This window comes from Coregonus lavaretus (genome assembly GCF_964263955.1).
Source record: "Coregonus lavaretus genome assembly, chromosome: 34".
Lineage (NCBI taxonomy): Eukaryota > Metazoa > Chordata > Actinopteri > Salmoniformes > Salmonidae > Coregonus > Coregonus lavaretus.
This window is the reverse complement of record NC_140021.1, coordinates 22,937,396-22,960,020: the sequence shown is the minus strand read 5'-3', so window position 1 is coordinate 22,960,020 and position 22,625 is coordinate 22,937,396. Positions and strand designations below refer to the sequence as shown.

The window sequence follows — 22,625 nt, the reverse complement described above, 5'->3', positions numbered from 1 at the left end:
TGTTTTAGATTCCGTCTCTCACAGTTGAAGTGTACCTATGATAAAAATTGCAGACCTCTACATGCTTTGTAAGTAGGAAAACCTGCAAAATCGGCAGTGTATCAAATACTTGTTCTCCCCACTGTATATATATATATATATATTTGTGAGGGGAAAAAAACATATTGGGGATTGGAAGTGATGCAGACTATTACATTGATGGAAGTTCCAATCTATCTGCAATATTAAAGCTGATCTACACCCTAAAAAATACAAAATAAATACAAAATAAAATGAATGAAAAAAATTACAATTAAAGTAGAATCTTTGAAATTGTTGCATATTGCGTTTATATTTTTGTTCAGTATAGTTGACATCAGTAAAGTTCTCTTTCATCTCTGCTTCTCTCGCTCAGCAGACGTTTAGGGACCGGGGAGAAAATGCAATAACAAAAAAGAACTGGTTTTAAGGAAATTAAAAGCAGTGGAAACTACCCAACATGTTTCTGATAAGATTTCAGTTAGGCTTGGATGTATATTTTATATGGTTGAAATACTATTAGCCTTTATGATGCTGATAGAGATAGAACCTTTACAGATGGTCCCTAACCACGCATTCATTCTCTCAAGATGCTGAAAGAAAGAAATTATATTTCTCCACTCCTGTTCCCAAGTCAAAATGTACATTTGGTGTATCATTTTACTGCAAGAAATACTTAATTCTGCAGGAGTTCGTATTATATTGGTTATGTGAGAGGTTATAGGCTTACACTCAGTGTCCAGATTTCAGTTAGGCTACTATTCCATTTAACCCTTCTGAACAGTAGGCTACAGTTCCCTTGACTTGCCATATTTGAAGTCCCCGTCTTGTGACTCTCGAATGTGTATAATCACACTGCTATCATCCTCTTTTACCACTTCACAAAATCGTTCCAAAACATTACTTTTTTGGCCCTCCCTTCTCTTTATTTTCAACTCTCCATTTGACAGCTTTTCTCTTATTGAATTCAACTTCGACATTGTCCTTTTTGCCACAGTAGATCGGCGTTAACTTTTTCTGGCCAAGTTCCCAAAAGCATTTGGTGATTGGCGGGTATTTGGCACATACAGTGAGGCCCTAAATATTAGGCTTACACACTCCACTCAAAGCATTTAAGGAGCCCTACAGTACAGTAAATTGTGAGGAGACAGCCAGAGATGGAGAGAGAGAGAGGGAGAGAGAAGGGAAGATAGAGAGCGAGACAGTGAAAGAGAGAAAGAAATGGAGGCAGAGCGAGAAAGAGAATGGGAGAGAGACAGAGCGAGAGAAAAAGAGAGAAAGAAAGAGAGAGAAGGAGGGTGACAGAGAGGAGAGCGAAAGAGCGGGGGAGGAAATGGCAGAGGAATGATAGCCCAGGTGTCATCCAACAGTGAGTGAGAGGTGAGACCTGCTGGGTCTGTGTAAACAGCCTACAGGCACCTGGCTAACCCTAAAAATCTGAGGCGGCACAAAGTATGTTAGAATGGCAGGGGGGATGGTCCGGAGTGTGGCTAGCCCCCCCCCATCCAGAAGTTGGAGAATGTAGCATTTTTCAAACACCTGAAAAAGCTTTTTCCTGCAATCTAGAGCAGTGGCGTAGGCAGAATTTTGTTGATGACAGGGCTAGCAAAAATTTAGGTGGGCCAGAATTGAGGCACTCAAATCATCATTAAATTATCATAAAAGCATAGACCACCCTATACCCAACTGTAATCGATCACACACAACAAACCATCTAACATGTGACTTCACAATACAGACCAAATAGTCTTGTAGGCCTACGTAAATGCATGACTCTTGCATTTAACATGAGACTCACATAGACCTAAACATAATAAACCATAGGAGACTAGAACAGAATGCCCTGTTATGACAGTAATAATCACAATGGGCTTGGCAACCTCTCAGATCACTGGCTTAGCTACCAGGAGATAGTAGGCTAGGCTAGGCGACCACAAGGAGAGCCGAGAGCTTCATATTAACTCAACCAATTTACTTTTAGAATTACATTTTTTAAAGTCATAACCATCAAATCATATGTAAGCTTAATGATTATATCGAAATCACCTTTAGAATTGTCTCTGAATGTACTGAAATTGATTAGATCGATGCAATGATTGACATAGAGGGGGACTGGAGGCCCTTCATGGCGAAATCACTGATATCAAATAACTTGGCAAATGCTCCAACATCCTCTTCTACAGTGGCTTCACCCCCCTTGGCATTTTTCCTATTTTGTTGCCTTACAACCTGGAATTAAAATGATTTTGGGGGGTTTGTATCATTTGATTTACACAACATGCCTACCACTTTGAAGATGCAAAATATTTTTTCTTGTGGTACAAACAAGAAATAAGACAAAAAAAAACAGAAAACATGAGCGTGCATAACTATTCACCCCCCCAAAGTCAATACTTTGTAGAGCCACCTTTTGCAGCAATTACAGCTGCAAGTCTCTTGGGGTATGTCTCTATAAGCTTGGCACATCTAGCCACTGGGATTTTTGCCCTTTCTTCAAGGCAAAACTGCTCCAGCTCCTTCAAGTTGGATGGCTTCCGCTAGTGTACAGCAATCTTTAAGTCATACCACAGATTCTCAATTGGATTGAGGTCTGGGCTTTGACTAGGCCATTCCAAGACATTTAAATGTTTCCCCTTAAACCACTTGAGTGTTGCTTTAGCAGTATACTTAGGGTCAATGTCCTGCTGGAAGGTAAACCTCCGTCCCAGTCTCAAATCTCTGGAAGACTGAAAAAGGTTTCCCTCAATAATTTCCCTGTATTTAGCGCCATCCATCATTCCTTCAATTCTGACCAGTTTCCCAGTCCCTGCCGATGAAAAACATCCCCACAGCATGATGCTGCCACCACCATGCTTGGGGATGGTGTTCTCGGGGTGATGAGAGGTGTTGGGTTTGCGCCAGACAGTGTTTTCCTTTATGGCCAAAAAGCTCAATTTTAGTCTCATCTGACCAGAGTACCTGCTTTCATATGTTTGGGGAGTCTCCCAATGCCAAACCAAACGTGTTTGCTTATTTTTTTCTTTAAGCAATGGATTTTTTCTGGCCACTCTTCCATAAAGCCCAGCTCTGTGGATTGTACGGCTTAAAGTGATCCTATGGACAGATACTCCAATCTCCGCTGTGGAGCTTTGCAGCTCCTTCAGGGTTATATTTGGTCTCTTTGTTGCCTCTCTGATTAATGCCCTCCTTGCCTGGTCTGTGAGTTTTGGTGGGCGTTCCTCTCTTGGCAGGTTTGTTGTGGTGCCATATTCTTTCCATTTTTTAATAATAGATTTAATGGTGCTCCGTGGGATGTTCAAAGTTTCTGATATTTTTTTTATAACCCAACCCTGATCTGTACTTCTCCACAACTTTGTCCCTGACCTGTTTGGAGAGCTCCTTGGTCTTCATGGTGCTGCTTGCTTGGTGGTGCCCCTTGCTCAGTGGTGTTGCAGACTCTGGGGCCTTTCAGAACAGGTGTATATATACTGAGATCATGTGACAGATCATGTGACACTTAGATTGCACACAGGTGGACACAGGAGCGTGAAAAACCCAGCAGCATTGCAGTTCTTGACACATTCAAACCAGTGCGCCTGGCACCTACTACCATACCCCGTTCAAAGGCACTTCAATATTTTTTCTTGTCCATTCACCCTCTGAATTGCACACATACACAATCCACGTCTCAATTGTCTCAAGGCTTAAAAATCCTTCTTTAACCTGTCTCCTCCCCTTCATCTACACGGATTAAAGTGGATTTAACAAGTGACATCAATATGGGATTATAGCTTTCATCTGGATTCACCTGGTCAGTCTATGTCATGGAAAGAGCATGTTTTGTACACTCAGTGTATATCCCTTTCCCACCCCCTCCCTACTGCTTGCTATGAATTCTATCTGATGGTGTATGCAAGTTTAGGCCAGTGCTTTACTTGGACTGAAATATGTGCCGGTACTCATTTTGGGTGCCGGTACCTTTCATATTTAGTTGCAAGGATTTCTCAATACTTTGGAGCTAGTTTTCTATGGGAGGTTCAAGAACTCAAGCAGAAGAAAATTTGAGGTGCCGGTACTCAGTTCTGGTCAAGTACTGTGTTTAGGTAAAAAGACAAATAGGGTCCTGTTTGGAACATTGACAAATAGAGAATTTTTTGCTCAATCTGATTGGGTGGGCCTACACCCCTGATCTAGAGCCATACTCATTATGCTTAATTCTATGTCAAAATATGTTTATTTTTCTGCATATCTAATCATACCTCTTGAGCTGTCTGTATCCTCCTGACTGGTGGTTATTTTGTTAAACTAACTAAATATGCTTCTCTGCATCTCTGCTAAATCTGGGTAAAGGATTTAAAGGAATGTGAGTCTTGTTCAGTACATTTAGTAATTGTTTGCTTTTCTAAAGTCTACCTTGCCAGCAGGCATGCCAGCTAAGATAATTAGACAAGCTAGCTACTCTAGCTTGATTGATAGCCTGAAATGGCTTCTTGGTAGCTAGTTATGAGGTTTGGAGATTGAGAATCTATCTGGGCTAGCTAAAGCCAACTTTATAAAATTGCTAGGTGGATAGTAGTATTACAGAGAAACAACAACAAAAAATGTAACAAAAATGTTTTAACAGGACAAATCTGAGGGGCATGTGCCCCTGTGCCCCCTATGGGCATGATGCCACACACACACACACACACACACACACACACACACAACCTCTCCTTCCCCCACTGCAGTACAGCTCTATAGGTGTCAAAACCCTGGCCTTAGGCTGTGTTGTAGAAACTCATGTGCTTTTTATCCTACTGAACTGTAGAGGGGGATGGGGGTTAGGGATAGCGGGATGGGGAGGAAGTTGCCACTGGGCTTTTTGCGCCTTATCGCTCAACCTGTTCACCGCCCGCATGAGTTCATTGTGAACTTGCAGTTGCCTTAGCATGGTGATTTTTCTGCATTTGAACAACGCATTACAAAAGCCACACAATATTGACCTAAGCATCTGCATGGTAGATTTACAGCAAGAGCTATGCATGATTCTAATAGCTAGCCCAGTCTGCCACCTAGTGAGGGGACTGTGAATTAACTCAGCAGTCCATATAGAAAAACTATCTCCCATGACATTTAAATTTGTTTGCCACCTGGATTTGATATTTCGATTTTTAATGGTCATTTATGTTTGGTATTGCAGTATACATGCAGGCCAGTTATTTGGTTGATTTAAAACACCAGGCTACATTCTTCCATTGGCCTTAATAGCTGTGCTATTAAGCTGGTATATACTGTATGTACTAGTGTTATATAAGGTTGTCTTTGTTGCTATAGAAAATCCTTGCTTGGGTTCCACTTCCCATAACAGGAGCTAATAAATCTTTAGCAGTGACTGTCTGAGAGGCTTGCGTGCAGTTTTACATTATTCAGAGTGCATTATCCACACGATCACATTAGAGCTGTAATCCTAGCCTCTAGCGTTTCCTTTATTTGTTGTAATTATATGTTTGTCAGGTGAGGATGGATCCTGGCGCTAACAGAGCCGGAGCGAAGTGAGCCACTGACGCCTCACATCTTCCTCGCTCTCTAACAGCTAACAAGATGTTGCTCAATAAACCAGGCCCTGTAGTGTTTTCTCTTCTAAGGTTGCATCCCAAATGGCACTCTATTCCCTATATAGTGCACTACTTCTGACCAGGGCCCTATAAGTAGTGCACTATGTAGGTAGGGAATAGGGTGCCATTTGGGACGTAGTGTTATTCTCCATCTTCCTCTGCCCAATACCTTTCCCTTTCTCTCCTAATCTGACTTTCTCCTCAGCAATGATATATGGTTCAGGCTCTTGTCCCTTTCCACCAAACCTAATAAAGCCACAGTTGTTTTGACGTGAAAAATGTACAAAATAAAACAAGAAAATATACTTGTACTTCAGGTGGCGGTGAACTACCAAAGACAACAGAGTTGCCACAACTCTTCTCTCTTCTCCAGTGTATTGATATAGAAGGAGAATACTTGGGGAAAGTATAAAGATCCATCATATTATTGTATATAGACCAGTGGAGGCTGCTGGGGGGAGGACGGTTCATAATAATGGCCGGAATAGGTTGAATGGAATGGTATCAAACACATTTTTTTTGTTTTCATGTGTTTGATACCATTCCATTCTCTCCATTCCAGTCATTACACTCCATTCCAACAATTATTATTAGCCGTCCTCCTCTCAGCAGCCTCCACTGATACAGTGAGGGAAAAAAGTATTTGATCCCCTGCTGATTTTGTACGTTTGCCCACTGACAAAGAAATGATCAGTCTATAATTTTAAAGGTAGGTTTATTTGAACAGTGAGAGACAGAATAACAACAAAAAAATCCAGAAAAACGCATGTCAAAAATGTTATAAATTGATTTGCATTTTAATGAGGGAAATAAGTATTTGACCCCCTCTCAATCAGAAAGATTTCTGGCTCCCAGGTGTCTTTTATACAGGTAACGAGCTGAGATTAGGAGCACACTCTTAAAGGGAGTGCTCCTAATCTCAGCTTGTTACGTGTATAAAAGACACCTGTCCACAGAAGCAATCAATCAATCAGATTCCAAACTCTCCACCATGGCCAAGACCAAAGAGTTCTCCAAGGATGTCAGGGACAAGATTGTAGACCTACACAAGGCTGGAATGGGCTCCAAGACCATCGCCAAGCAGCTTGGTGAGAAGGTGACAACAGTTGCTGTGATTATTTGCAAATGGAAGAAACACAAAATAACTGTCAATCTTCCTCGGCCTGGGGCTCCATGCAAGATCTCACCTCGTGGAGTTGCATTGATCATGAGAACGGTGAGGAATCAGCCCAGAACTACACGGGAGGATCTTGTCAATGATCTCAAGGCAGCTGGGACCATAGTCACCAAGAAAACAATTGGTAACACACTACGACGTGAAGGACTGAAATCCTGCAGCGCCCGCAAGGTCCTCCTGCTCAAGAAAGCACATATACAGGGCCGTCTGAAGTTTGCCAATGAACATCTGAATGATTCAGATTAGACCAAAATCGAGCTCTTTGGCATCAACTCAACTCGCCGTGTTTGGAGGAGGAGGAATGCTGCCTATGACCCCAAGAACACCATCCCCTCCGTCAAACATGGAGGTGGAAACATTATGCTTTGGGGTGTTTTTCTCCTAAGGGGACAGGACAACTTCACCGCATCAAAGGGACGATGGACGGGGCCATGTACCGTCAAATCTTGGGTGAGAACCTCCTTCCCTCAGCCAGGGCATTGAAAATGGGTCGTGGATGGGCATTCCAGCATGACAATGACCCAAAACACACGGCCAAGGCAACAAAGGTGTGGCTCAAGAAGAAGCACATTAAGGTCCTGGAGTGGCCTAGCCAGTCTCCAGACCTTAATCCCATAGAAAATCTGTGGAGGGAGCTGAAGGCTCGAGTTGTCAAATGTCAGCCTCGAAACCTTAATGACTTGGAGAAGATCTGCAAAGAGGAGTGGAACAAAATCCCTCCTGAGATGTGTGCAAACCTGGTGGCCAACTACAAGAAACGTCTGACCTCTGTGATTGCCAACAAGGGTTTTGCCACCAAGTATTAAGCCATGTTTTGCAGAGGGGTCAAATACTTATTTCCCTGATTAAAATGCAAATCAATTTATAACATTTTTGACATGCGTTTTTCTGGATTTTTTTGTTGTTATTCTGTCTCTCACTGTTTAAATAAACCTACCATTAAAATGATAGACTGATCATGTCTTTGTCAGTGGGCAAACATACAAAATCAGCAGGGGATCAAATACTTTTTTCCCTCACTGTATAGACGCTCTCTCATATTCAGTTGGTTCATGTTGTTTTAGCTTTAAACCCATGCGTGAGTTACTAAGGTTGTAGGCGCTGATAAATGTAGCTATAACACCTCCATTTTAGGTTATAACTCCTAGGTAAGTCTTGACCAAGATATATTCGATTTATTTAAAATACATACAGTGCCATCAGGAAGTATTCACACCCCTTGACTTTTTCCACATTTTGTTGTGTTACAGCCTGAATTTAAAATTGCTTTTTTTATGTCACTGGCCTACACACAATAACCCATAATGTCAAAGTGGAATTATGTTTTTAGACATTGTTACAAATTAATAAAAAATGGAAAGCTGAAATGTCTTGAGTGAAGATGTATTCAACCCCTATGTTATGCCAAGCCTAAATAAGTTCAAGAGTAAACATTTGCTTAACAAGTAACATAATAATTTGCATGGACTCACTCTGTGTGCAATAATAGTGCTTAACATGATTTTTGAATGACTACCTCATCTCTGTACCCCACACATACAATTATCTGTAAGGTCCCTCAGTAGAGCAATGAATGTCAAACACAGATTCAACAATAAGACCAGGGAGGTTTTCCAATGCCTCGGAAAGAAGGTCAACTATTGGTAGATGGTTAGAAAAATAAGCAGATATTGAATATCCCTTTGAGCATGGCAAAGTTATTAATTACGCTTTGGATGGTGTATCAATACACCCAGTCACTACAAAGATGCAGGCATCCTTCCTAAATCAGTTGCCGGAGTGGAAGGAAACAGCTCAGGGATTTCACCATGAGGCCAATGGTGACTTTAAAACAGTTACAGAGTTTAATGGCTGTGATAGGAGAAAACTGAGGATGGATCAACAACATTGTAGTTACTCTACAATACTAACCTAATTGACAGAATGAAAATAAGGAAGCTTGTACAGAATAACAAATATTCCAAAACATGGATCCTTTTTGCAACAAGGCACTAAAGTTATACTGCAAAAAATGTGGCAAAGCAGTTAACTCTTTGATCTGAATACAAAGTGTTATGTTTGGGGCAAATCCAATAAAACACATTACTGAGTACCACTCTCCATATTTTCAAGCATAGTGGTGGCTGCATCATGTTATGGGTATGCTTGTAATCGTTAAGGACTGGGGAGTTTTTCAGTATAAAAAATAAACAGAATGGAGTTAAACACAGGCAAAATCTTAGAGAAAAACCTAGTTCAGTCTGCTTTCCATCAGACACTGGGAGATGAATTCACCTTTCAGCAGGACAATAACCTAATACACAAGGCCAAATAAACACTGGAGTTGCTTACCAAGAAGACAGTGAATGAGTGGCAGAGTTAAAGTTTTGACTTAAATCTACCTGAAAATGGTTGTCTAGCAATGATCAACAACTAATATGACAGAGCTTGAAGTATTTTGAAAATAATAAATGGGCAAATGTTGTACAATCCAGGTGTGCAAAGCTCTTAGAGACTTACTCAGAAAGACTCACAGCTGTAATCGCAGCCAAAGGTGCTTCTACAAGGATTGACTCAGGGGTGTGAATACTTATGTAAATGAGATAATTCTGTGTTTCATTTTCAATAAATGTGCAAAAACTTGTGTGTAAATGGGTGAGAGAGAAAAAAAGCAATTTAAGCTATTTAGAATTCAGGCTGTAACACAACAAAATGTGTAATAAGTCAAGGGGTATGAATACTTTCTGAAGGCACTGTAAGCAATAATCAGTCAGAACATTATGAATGGGAAGGACAGACAAACACTGGTATGTAGTTGTGGAGCTCAATCAAATACTGCTTCTCCCTCCAGAGAAAGTGAGTATGACTGACTCCTTTGCTCTGTTTCTCAGGTGTGAAATAACACAATGAAGGGAGTCTGTGAGGAGCATGTTTATGGTGCTTTGTGTGCAATACTCTCTGCTCAGCTACAGACAGACAGTTGACTTCTCCCTCTCTCTTCATCTCTTTCAGCTCTCTCTAGGGTAGTACACTGTGTCTGTGAGTGAGACCAGCTTCTCTTTAAATTCATCTCCCTGGCAACAGTTTTGCAATTGTCAATTTCATGGTTGATTAATTGTCATTACTGGATGAGAGACAAAAAAGGAGAAATGCATTTCTGGATTAAAATGGAGAGGAGCGAGACCTTCCCCGAAGAGTGAGGTTTAGCTGCTTTTGCGAGGTTGAATTAAGAATAAGAGAGAAACATTCATTCATCCACTGTTTTCCTTGGGTTGTTGTTGTAGCCCTTATTGTACAGAGGAACATTTTAAAGTGAGATGGTTGATATATTTTGATTAAAGGTATCATTCTCTACTTAGCAGTAAAGTGAGAGAAGCTTATCATGCATTGCATACATTGACAGTAATAAAACAGGTAAATGGCACTTAGCCTGAACGAACTAATAATTACACTATTACAAATAATCAAAGCCTCAAAAGTGTATATATAGAGAGAGCTTAGTACTCAAGCTTTGAATAATTCCCAGAGGTTGTAAGACTCTAGTTAATTAGGAATTAAACAAATTCTCCAGTCTGCAATGGATCAGCAATTTTATTCAGAGAGCGCTCTGGCGCTAAAAACACACAAAGCCTTTTTATATGCCTTCACACAAAGGAACTTTGCTCTGCCCACCTTTAGGCGGCCTGTGACTTTCCACAGTATGGAATGTTTTAGTTCAGCAGTTCCTAGGTCCCCTTACTATGGAATGCTCGTCTACAAGTGGTTCTATTTTCTTATAACTCTAACAAAGTTTACACATTTATACAGTATTGGGGTGAAATCCTTTAGTCATTACCTTAAAAATACAAATTCATCTATCAAGCCACCCTTTGACTACATTTTTTCACCCTCAGGATAAATGTATTTACAAGCATGATTAACCTCAGAGATTAGTTCTATTAACTACTTTCCAATCATAGGTCTTCTTTTTGAGATTTTCCCTATGACTTTCACACAAAGTTTTATCTAATTGCAGGTTATCAGGGTCAAATTCCTCATTATCCACCAAGCCTGGAGGATCGTTTTTCACATTCCACTGGTCAGAGTCCGGAGTCCTTCCATATCGCACCATCTATTGAGACACTGCATTCTCCACCGCCTTACTCACCAACCCTCGGACACAGGGAATAAGACAACCACCACATAATACAAGCATACCTATACACGTGATGGCAGGCCCCAAGATGGTGGCTGCTATGGTTTTCCATTTACCAAACATTTCATCAAACCTGTAAGATCTTGCAGTCAATCCTGCAAGAGCTCTGGTGACCGTCCCATCCGGTGCGGTGTTGTTAGGGATAAATGTGCAAAAATGCCTACAGTCTGCCCTTCTCTGACTCTTATTTTGTAGGTCACTCGTCCTTGACTGTTGGTATGTCGGGTCGTTTCTCTCTTCCTTCTTAACAATGGTGGGGGCATAGTATAATTGGTACCGGGAGTTGGTGGATCTTGATGTATCAGGAAGATTGTTAGGACTATGATGCAGCTCAGGGTCCCCCATATTTCCCAAGAACCACCACCCCTCTCCTGCCCTTAGTCTTTCTGCTTGGTATCACCCCATACTCACACCCCTAAGAACACACTAAAGTGATGATAGGTCGGGGTAGGAGATCTTCGTTATCAGAGGTGATCCCCGGACCCTATTGGTCCAGTTCTTCTCTCTAACTCTGCATCTGTTCAGTGGTGCTTGTATGTGTTCTTACCTTTTTGCAGTGGGTAACGTGGACCCAGGTTGCTCTTTCTGCTATTCTAATGGCAAAGGCGGTGACCAATATACAGTGGGGGAAAAAAGTATTTAGTCAGCCACCAACTGTGCAAGTTCTCCCACTTAAAAAGATGAGAGAGGCCTGTAATTTTCATCATAGGTACACGTCAACTATGACAGACAAAATTTGATTTTTTTTTCCAGAAAATCACATTGTAGGATTTTTAATGAATTTATTTGCAAATTATGGTGGAAAATAAGTATTTGGTCAATAACAAAAGTTTCTCAATACTTTGTTATATACCCTTTGTTGGCAATGACACAGGTCAAACGTTTTCTGTAAGTCTTCACAAGGTTTTCACACACTGTTGCTGGTATTTTGGCCCATTCCTCCATGCAGATCTCCTCTAGAGCAGTGATGTTTTGGGGCTGTCGCTGGGCAACACAGACTTTCAACTCCCTCCAAAGATTTTCTATGGGGTTGAGATCTGGAGACTGGCTAGGCCACTCCAGGACCTTGAAATGCTTCTTACAAAGCCACTCCGTTGCCCAGGCAGTGTGTTTGGGATCATTGTCATGCTGAAAGACCCAGCCACGTTTCATCTTCAATGCCCTTGCTGATGAAAGGAGGTTTTCACTCAAAATCTCACGATACATGGCCCCATTCATTCTTTCCTTTACACGGATCAGTCGTCCTGGTCCCTTTGCAGAAAAACAGCCCCAAAGCATGATGTTTCCACCCCCATGCTTCACAGTAGGTATGGTGTTCTTTGGATGCAACTCAGCATTCTTTGTCCTCCAAACACGACGAGTTGAGTTTTTACCAAAAAGTGATATTTTGGTTTCATCTGACCATATGACATTCTCCCAATCCTCTTCTGGATCATCCAAATGCACTCTAGCAAACTTCAGACGGGCCTGGACATGTACTGGCTTAAGCAGGGGAACACGTCTGGCACTGCAGGATTTGAGTCCCTGGCGGCGTAGTGTGTTACTGATGGTAGGCTTTGTTACTTTGGTCCCAGCTCTCTGCAGGTCATTCACTAGGTCCCCCTGTGTGGTTCTTGGATTTTTGCTCACCGTTCTTGTGATCATTTTGACCCCACGGGGTGAGATCTTGCGTGGAGCCCCAGATGTCTTGTATGTCTTCCATTTCCTAATAATTGCTCCCACAGTTGATTTCTTCAAACCAAGCTGCTTACCTATTGCAGATTCAGTCTTCCCAGCCTGGTGCAGGTCTACAATTGTGTTTCAGGTGTCCTTTGACAGCTCTTTGGTCTTGGCCATAGTGGAGTTTGGAGTGTGACTGTTTGAGGTTGTGGACAGGTGTCTTTTATACTGATAACAAGTTCAAACAGGTGCCATTCATACAGGTAACGAGTGGAGGACAGAGGAGCCTCTTAAAGAAGAAGTTACAGGTCTGTGAGAGCCAGAAATCTTGCTTGTTTGTAGGTGACCAAATACTTATTTTCCACCATAATTTGAAAATAAATTCATTAAAAATCCTACAATGTGATTTTCTGGATTTTTTTTCTCATTTTGTCTGTCATAGTTGACGTGTACCTATGATGAAAATTACAGGCCTCTCTCATCTTTTTAAGTGGGAGAACTTGCACAATTGGTGGCTGACTAAATACTTTTTTCCCCCACTGTAACCTGATAGGGCCCTTCCCAACAGGGCTGCTTCCAGTCTTTCTTCTTTAGGGACTGGATCCACACCAGTCACCTAGTTGGATAGAGTGGGTCACCTTCTCCTTTAGTTCACCTGTGGGGCACAAAACCTTTGACATACGGGTGTGGTTAATAAACAACCTTCTCATGTGTTCGACTAGGATGTTCTCAGTTTCTATCTCCGCCTGCTCTGGTCCTCCTAACTCGGGCATTCTGTATGGTCTACCAAATACTTTCTCAAATGGCAATAACCCTTCTTTATCTGGAGTTATCCTGATCGTCATTAATACTATCGGTAGACATTGTACCCAATTTTTTCCTTAACCCCTCTCTAATTGGGCCATGGCGAGGAAAACAGGTTCTCCAGCTGATTGGCTGTTTTTTAGGCAATTGAGAAATAAATGTACTGCAGCTGTCAAAAAGGCAAAATCAAATTACTTCCTTAATGCTATGACAGATTCTGCAGGAGATCCTGCAAAATTCTGGAAAACCGTTAATTCACTGAAACGGGGGAATTCTGCTGTTTCTCTTCCTAAGTAAATTATCTCAGACTCCTGTATTCTAAGTGAAAAAAATGATATTTGTGATGCTTTTAATAAGCATTTCATCTCTGCTGGTTTTTTATTTGAAAAGAAAAGTGGCCATTGTGGTACTGGCCAGTTAGTAGATTTTTCGTCTTGCTTTTCAACCGTTACTCTGAAAAATGGTAACTCTGTTTTTAGTTTCCAGAAAATAACTGAAGCAGAGGTTCTAGCTGCCCTGTGTGCCATTGATACTAAGAAATCCTTAGGCGCTGACAATTTAGACCCGTACTTACTTAAGTGTGCTGCACCTATCATTGCTGGTTCAGTGACACACATTTTTAATCTAACATTAAGCACAGGAAATATCCCTAAGGTGTGGAAAGCAGCTTTTGTTCTGCCATTACATAAGGGAGGTGACGGTAGTGATTTGGATAACTATCGACCCATCTCTAGGCTCCCTTGTCTGGCAAAGATCCTAGAATCTATAGTCAACAAACAGTTACAATCTTTTCTTACTGTTAACAGTATTTTTAGCCCCAATCAATCTGGTTTTAGATCTAAACACAGTACCACATCGGCCACTATGCTTGTTGTAAATGATATTGCAAATGCCTTAGATGATAGAAAGCACTGTGCTGCGTTGTTTGTAGATTTGTCAAAAGCTTTTGACACTGTAGACCATGCTATCCTTTTGAGTAAGCTGTCATCTATAGGACTGGGCACTGATGCCTGTCGATGGTTTTATGACTATCTTAAAGATAGAACTCAGGCCGTCATGGTCGACGGGGTCAAGTCTGACCCCTTACAGTTACCTAAAGGGGTCCCTCAGGGTTCAGTAATTGGCCCACTATTGTTATCACTTTATATAAACAACATTGGTGATGATGTCAGATATTGTAAATTCCATTTATATGCAGATGACAGAGTGATGTACTCTATTGCTCCAACAGCGGACCAAGCTTTAATGCAGTTGGAGTCTGATTTTAGGATACTACAGGGGTCTCTTTTACAGCTTAAACTTGTTTTAAACGCTAAGAAAACAAATGTCATGTTTTTTTCTAGGTCTAAACTCTCAATTAGAAACACTTTTGTAATCACTAGCTTGGATGGTACTCAAATTAAACAAGTATCTGCATAAAAATACTTAGGGGTATGGTTAGATGATAGGCTTTCTTTTAAAAAACATGTTACTGAATTGGTAAAAAAGCTCAAATTCAAGATAGGGTTCCTTTACAGAAACAGGGCTTGTCTGTCCTCTGTAAATAGAGAACAAATTGTGCAGGCTACTTTTATGTCCGTTTTAGATTATGGTGATATTATCTATATGCATGCATCGGCAAACACATTAAAACCACTGGATGCTATTTACCATTGTGCACTCAGGTTTATCACGGGTGATAGTTACAAAACTCATCACTGGATCCTATATCAACATGTGGGTTGGGCCTCTCTATCTGTGAGGCGAGAGCAACATGCTCTCTTGTTTATTTATAAAGCACTTATTTTAAAACTACCTCCATATATATCATCATTAATTCCCACTAGATATACTAATTTTAAAACCAGATCACAGATGTGGATTACATTAGAGACTTCTGTGGTCTCCACAGAGTTGGGTAGGACTGCCTTCAATTCCTTTGCACCTTATTTATGGAACAAACTGCAGATCCAACTTAAGTTAGACACTCTGGTGTCCCTTGCCCATTTAAAAAATGTTATTGAGGATCATTATGATGTTGTCTGTGATTGTTTCTGTTGAATTGTGTTTTTGTTTTGTATGTTTGAAATGTTCTTGTCTGTATGTCTAAAACTGTACATGTCAACATGTTTACACAGGGCACAGCCGTAAAAGAGATCCAGGTCTCAGTCTGTTTTTCCCTGTTAAAATAAAGATTAAAAAAAATTAAAATCATACCGTTCATATTAGCATTTTCTTTCTAGACTGTATCCAAATACATTTTTATTTATTTAAATATTTAGTCCTCTCCTCCGTCTAGTTATCTTTAATCCTACCATCTACCATCATCCCCCCTGTTGACACATGGCTCTGCCCATGTGTCAATATTGCCACATCTCTAAACAATCACTTAGGTAATATTGGTAAATTATTCTTATGCCATATCCCTTCTTTAGAGACTGCCCCTTGCTTCTTTATCGCTCCGCCTACTTCTTTTGTCCATTATGGCGGCTAAATTTGACACACGTATACAACCTAATGATTATTAGTTAACACTATCGGTAACCCGGAGTTTGTAAGGCTCCAGTTTCATGAAACGGATAGAGTTACGGCAAATAATCCTTGACTTGTTTAATGTATCTCACACGATGATAATTATCTCCCTTCCTGTTTAATAAAAATTACTGACCTTATCCTTGCAGATGGGATATCCATTTTTGTGATCTCGTCACCATTTCTGTCATCTAACAGTTTTGCCACCGGCCTGTAAAGAACCCCCAATATCAGAGGCCAGGTCTTTGTCTATACGGATGTATCATCCGTCCGTGCATGGTTTTCGGTGTCCCCCGGAACGACAGAAAACGGGTATTGAGATCCGGCTCGAAGGACCAATTGTCACGAGAATTTCTATCTCTAATACTCAAGCTTTGAATAATTCCCAGAGGTTGTAAGACTCTAGTTAATTAGGAATTAAACTAATTCTCCAGTCTGCAATGGATCAGCAATTTTATTCAGAGAGCGCTCTGGCGCTAAAAACACACACATCCTTTTTATATGCCTTCACACAAAGGAACTTTATTCCGCCCACCTTTAGGCGGCCTGTGACTTTCCACAGTATGGAATGTTTTAGTTCAGCAGTTCCTAGGTCCCCTTTTAATTTTTTTAAAAAATATTTCACCTTTATTTAACCAGGTAAGCCAGTTGAGAACAAGTTCTCATTTACAACTGCGACCTGGCCAAGATAAAGCAAAGCAGTGCGATAAAAACAACAACACAGAGTTACATATGGGGTAAACAAAACATAAAGTCAAAAATACAACAGAAAATATATATACAGTGTGTGCGAATGTAGTAAGTTATGGAGGTAAGGTAATAAATAGGCCATAGTGCAAAATAGTTACAATTTTGTATAATACTGGAATGATAGATGTGCAAAAAATGATGTGCAAATAGAGATACTGGGGTGCAAATTAGCAAAATAAATAACAATATGGGGATGAGGTAGTTGGGTGGGCTAATTTCAGAAAGGCTGTGTACAGGTGCAGTGATCGGTAAGCTGCTCTGACAACTGACGCTTAAAGTTAGTGATGGAGATAAGAGTCTCCAGCTTCAGAGATTTTTGCAGTTTGTTCCAGTCATTGGCAGCAGAGAACTGGAAGGAATGGCGGCCAAAGGAGGTGTTGGCTTTGGGGATGACCAGTGAGATATACCTGCTGGAGCGCAGACTACGGGTGGGTGTTGCTATGGTGACCGGTGAGCTAAGATAAGACTGGGATTTGCCTAGCAGTGATTTATAGATGGCCTGGAGCCAGTGGGTTTGACAACGAACATGTAATGAGGACCAGCCAACAAGAGCGTACAGGTCACAGTGGTGGGTAGTGTATGGGGCTTTGGAGACAAAACGGATGGCACTGTGATAGACTACATCCAATTTGTTGAGTAGAGTGTTGGAGGCTATTTTGTAAATGACATCGCCGAAGTCAAGGACCGGTAGGATAGTCTTACTATGGAATGCTCATCTCCAACAGTTTCTAACATCTTCCCTGTTAGTGGTTCTATTTTCTTATAACTCTAACACAGTTTACACATTTATACAGTATTGGGGTGAAATCCTTTAGTCATTACCTTAAAAATACAAATTCATCTATCAGAAGTAAATTAGTTCTTATTTTTTGGTTTATGACATTATTTTCTTTGTTGAATGACATTGATATGAGTTTGTCTGTCTTGCTTGTTAAGGCAACAGGTAGATCTTGTACTTGAGGGAAAAAAGTATTTGATCCCCTGCTGATTTTGTACGTTTGATGAAATGATCAGTGTATAATTTTATTTGAACAGTGAGAGACAGAATAACAACAAAAAAATCCAGAAAAACGCATGTCAAAAATGTTATACATTGATTTGCATTTTAATGAGGGAAATAAGTATTTGACCCCTCTGCAAAACATGACTTAGTACTTGGTGGCAAAACCCTTGTTGGCAATCACAGAGGTCAGACGTTTCTTGTAGTTGGCCACCAGGTTTGCATACATCTCAGGAGGGATTTTGTCCCACTCCTCTTTGCAGATCTTCTCCAAGTCATTAAGGTTTCGAGGCTGACGTTTGGCAACTCGAACCTTCAGCTCCCTCCACAGATTTTCTATGGGATTAAGGTCTGGAGACTGGCTAGGCCACTCCAGGACCTTAATGTGCTTCTTCTTGAGCCACTCCTTTGTTGCCTTGGCCGTGTGTTTTGGGTCGTTGTCATGCTGGAATACCCATCCACGACCCATTTTCAATGCCCTGGCTGAGGGAAGGAGATTCTCACCCAAGATTTGACGGTACATGGCCCCGTCCATCGTCCCTTTGATGCGGTGAAGTTGTCCTGTCCCCTTAGCAGAAAAACACCCCCAAAGCATAATGTTTCCACCTCCATGTTTGACGGTGGGGATGGTGTTCTTGGGGTCATAGGCAGCATTCCTCCTCCTCCAAACACGGCGAGTTGAGTTGATGCCAAAGAGCTACATTTTGGTCTCATCTGACCACAACACTTTCACCCAGTTCTCCTCTGAATCATTCAGATGTTCATTGGCAAACTTCAGACGGGCATGTATATGTGTTTTCTTGAGCAGGGGGACCTTGCGGGCACTGCAGGATTTCAGTCCTTCACGGCGTAGTGTGTTACCAATTGTTTTCTTGGTGACTATGGTCCCAGCTGCCTTGAGATCATTGACAAGATCCTCCCGTGTAGTTCTGGGCTGATTCCTCACCGTTCTCATGATCATTGCAACTCCACGAGGTGAGATCTTGCATGGAGCCCCAGGCTGAAGGAGATTGACAGTTATTTTGTGTTTCTTCCATTTGCAAATAATCGCACCAACTGTTGTCAACTTCTCACCAAGCTGCTTGGCGATGGTCTTGTAGCCCATTCCAGCCTTGTGTAGGTCTACACTCTTGGCCCTGACATCCTTGGAGAGCTCTTTGGTCTTGGCCATGGTGGAGAGTTTGGAATCTGATTGATTGATTGCTTCTGTGGACAGGTGTCTTTTATACAGGTAACAAGCTGAGATTAGGACCACTCCCTTTAAGAGTGTGCTCCTAATCTCAGCTCGTTACCTGAATAAAAGACACCTGGGAGCCAGAAATCTTTCTGATTGAGAGGGGGTCAAATACTTATTTCCCTCATTAAAATGCAAATCAATTTATAAAAAATGTTACATGCGTTTTTCTGGATCTTGTTGTTGTTATTCTGTCTCTCACTGTTCAAATAAACCTACCATTAACATTATACACTGATCATTTCTTTGTAAGTGGGCAAATGTACAAAATCAGCAGGGGATCAAATACTTTTTTCCCTCACTGTATGTATTATTAATATTGATTTAACCTGTCACTGTTGTCAAGCCGATGCTAAGCATACTATATGGTCTAATACCAAAACAATTGCATTAGTGCCAGCTGCACCTGTGAATGTGGAGAAGTGACACAAAGGTCACAAAGTCACAGTACACATCAAGCTTTTTTAGCACAATTTGGGTTACTGTTAAGAACAACTTGATTACGAGGATCATTGTCTTTATGACAGAATAATAAAAGGATTATGATTTATTAAAGGGATTATACATTATTTATTGAAAGACACTGCATGTTGATGACAGTCTATTCATGAGTGTCATTTTATTCAATACAAAGGGGAATAATTCGATATTTGAATTAACAATGAACTGAAAGACCCCATAGATGTGGTGTGAAGCAGGGTTGTTTTGTGAAGCTAATGTACATTAAAAAAATGTCCTAGGACCCATTCCCACATAGACCTAAATCCAGTTCTGTCATATTCAGGTTTCAAAGTCATTCAGCGAAGACCGGTCCATTTAGCCAGTGACATTTAGCTGTGCTTTCTATTTCTTCCTGGGTATTGGGCAGCAGAGGTCAGGGAACACAGTCTTAGAGGCCTATTTAATTAAATAATGGTCTGTGTGTCCCATATGTAGTGCACTATAAAGGGAATAAGGGTAGTTTAGGATATATACCTGGAAGTTGGGGTCAATTTTGATTGAACAGGACTTTGAATATATTCTGTCGTCTTCCAATCTAGTATTTAGATACTAGATTCACCGATTCAAGGGGCTGTTAGACTTTAAGGGAATCTAGGGGATAGTGAGAATGGACTCTGCTATTTTAGAAATGCAGTACAATATACCATCTGGTATTTTAAAGGGGATTCCCATTAGCTGTTGCGAAAGCAGCAGCTACTCTTCCTCAGGTCCACACAAAACAGGAAGCATTACATAATATAGAACATTAATTGACAAGAACAGCTCAAGGACAGAACTACATCAATTTATGTGAGCAGTGGAGTTTATAGTAAATTAGTTGAGGTAAGTCCTACTTACAGTTACAAGAGCATTCAGACAGATAGCTAACTATTATGATAGCTAACTATTCGTCTAGCCTGTATAACAGGTCTAAGCCTGTACTGTAAGTCATATTACTGTATACATAGTGTGAATGATTACCTCTCTCTCCTCTTCCCATCAAAGCCCTGGCCCTCTGTGTCCAACCTGGCTAAGGACTTCATCGAGCGCCTCCTAGGGGTGGACCCTTCATCTCGCCTCACCGCCATCCAGGCCCTCCACCACCCCTGGGTGGTCACTATGTCGGCAAGCTCCTCCTCCATGACCAACCTGCACCGCTCCATCTCCCAGAACCTCCGGCGACGGGTGTCTCGGGCCTCCGTACCCTCCTCCTCGTCATCCTCCCGATGCCCCAGCAGCACAGGCTCCGGGGCCAGCCACAGTCGATCTACGCACCAGTGGGAGAAAGAGCTGCTGGAGAGGAAGCAGACCCAGAGACCCTCCACCCAGAACCAGAGACGACAGCCAGGGAACCAGGACACGACCCAGTCTCTGAGGCCCACCAAGCCCCAGAAGCCCCCTGAGCAGGTTCAGCCAGCGGGCTCCACCACCACCACCCAGCCAGGGTCGCCCTGCCAAAAACCCAGTCACAGTCAGGCTAACATCAGCAGCACAACAGCTGTTCAGGCTAAGCCTGCTGTCTTACGGCTGCAGACATCAGAGCGTCTCCCAAATGACACCCTATTCCCTATTTAGTGCACTACTTTTGACCAGTGGTGACTGTGGGTCAGGCTGAGACTTTAACCTGTTCTGTTGCTGCCACGCCACTATGTCTTAGTTACAGACCCATGCTCAGCTATAACGCTCTGATCCCTCTCAGGCTCCCTCAACACTTGGTTACTCACAAACACACCACACAGACTGATATGAGGGTCAGAGTCTACCATCTCCAACCCCAACAGAGATGATCAGTCTTTGCCTTAAAGAATAGGCAAAACATCAGATCGTTTTTAAGGTGTAGTATAAGTGAAACTCTAGTACAGGCCCTATTTTCTTTCAGGAACGAAAAGGGTTAAGTAAATAAGTATGAGTGAAACTCTGGGGGATGAGGCTTGACAGGCAGTGGTACACTATCTCTTGAAACACCCTGCCCTGTAACAGTGTAATAAACCATCATCAATATTTACATTGAGTACCTGAAAACTTTATTTCAAATCAAAAACGTTCTAGGAGTAGCCTATGCGGAGAGGAAAACAAAAATCTAATCAAAGTTTGAAAGTGCATTAAAATGCAAATAGGATGGGAAGAATAATTGCTCCATTTCATCTGGCATCATCACAAATTATATGAATGATTTTTTGTGTTTTGTATTAATCTTGGTGATTCATGTTCTCAGTTGAAGATGACTTGACTGCGTGCAAAATGGCACTCTATTCCCTAAATTGTGCACTACTTTTGACCAGACCCTTATAGGCCCTGGTCAAAAGCAGTGCACTATAAAGGGAATAGGGTGCCATTAGGGACTCAACTTACTTGGCTAGTTTCCACTTTGGAGAGGAGAGGTGATAGTAAAACCTATAGAGGACAATGGGTCCTTATCACTGATGCGGGTCCAATGATGGAGTCAGATGGAACATATAGCCTATTTGTGTGGAAAGGCCTCACTACATCACCACTTTACACCAGTGAATGGTTGGAAATATTAAAACTAATCTGCCTGACACCTGAATGTTTGTTTTCGTAGTTTCTACATCCTTTCTCGCCCCCCACCTCCTCCCTCTCCCCTTCCTCCAATTCTGACCTAAGGTGAAATACACTGTATGTTAATCCAACAAGTTAATGCAACAAAAGTGTTTAATCAAATGAACATTTTTCATCACCATGTTTTGATGATATATAATGTTCTGTATTATTTGTCCACAAGGTGAGCACCCTGGGTGAATGAATGCATCCTTAATAGAAATTATGAGAGGAACTAATGTGTATCCTTCTATTGTCCCTTGGTGTTGAATTAGCTTTCCCATCACAGGCTCAAGGGTCTGAGAGTGAGTAGACTTGAGTTGGTTTAAACACATCTATCATTGGGTTGACAATAGATGTGATGGCACTCTTGTAGATTGGTTCACACACTGTAATGGAACAGAGGAACACTATCAGTACATATGATCCCCAATGATTTCTCCCACCACAATCCTAATTCACAGACAGTGAAGAGACAATACAGCTAATGTACTGTATATTCGTGTGAGTCTGGTGAAACACTTGCCCTGATATGTCTGTACTGTAGCTTCCAACCCTCCATGGTGTCTACAGCCACCTCAGGGCAAGCCAGACACTGGGAATAGGGCTACGTCCCAAATGGCATTCTATTCTCTATATAGTGCTAGGGGGCCTGGTCAAAAGTAGTGCACGCTATAGGGAAT

General features: G+C 41.5%; 1 protein-coding gene across 1 annotated transcript in view; it reads left to right on the top strand.

Moving 5' to 3' along the window:
* Positions 1–22,255, top strand: part of LOC311108904 (serine/threonine-protein kinase H1-like) — a gene marked incomplete at both ends in the record, with an annotated part of 48,153 nt that extends 25,898 nt beyond the window's left edge. Inside the window, 2 exons of the mRNA XM_084151695.1 lie at positions 20,389–20,854; positions 22,218–22,255. Coding sequence (XP_084007821.1) covers positions 20,389–20,854; positions 22,218–22,255 — 504 coding nt within the window. The remainder of the gene's footprint in view (positions 1–20,388; positions 20,855–22,217) is intronic.
* Positions 22,256–22,625: the final 370 nt, after the last annotated feature.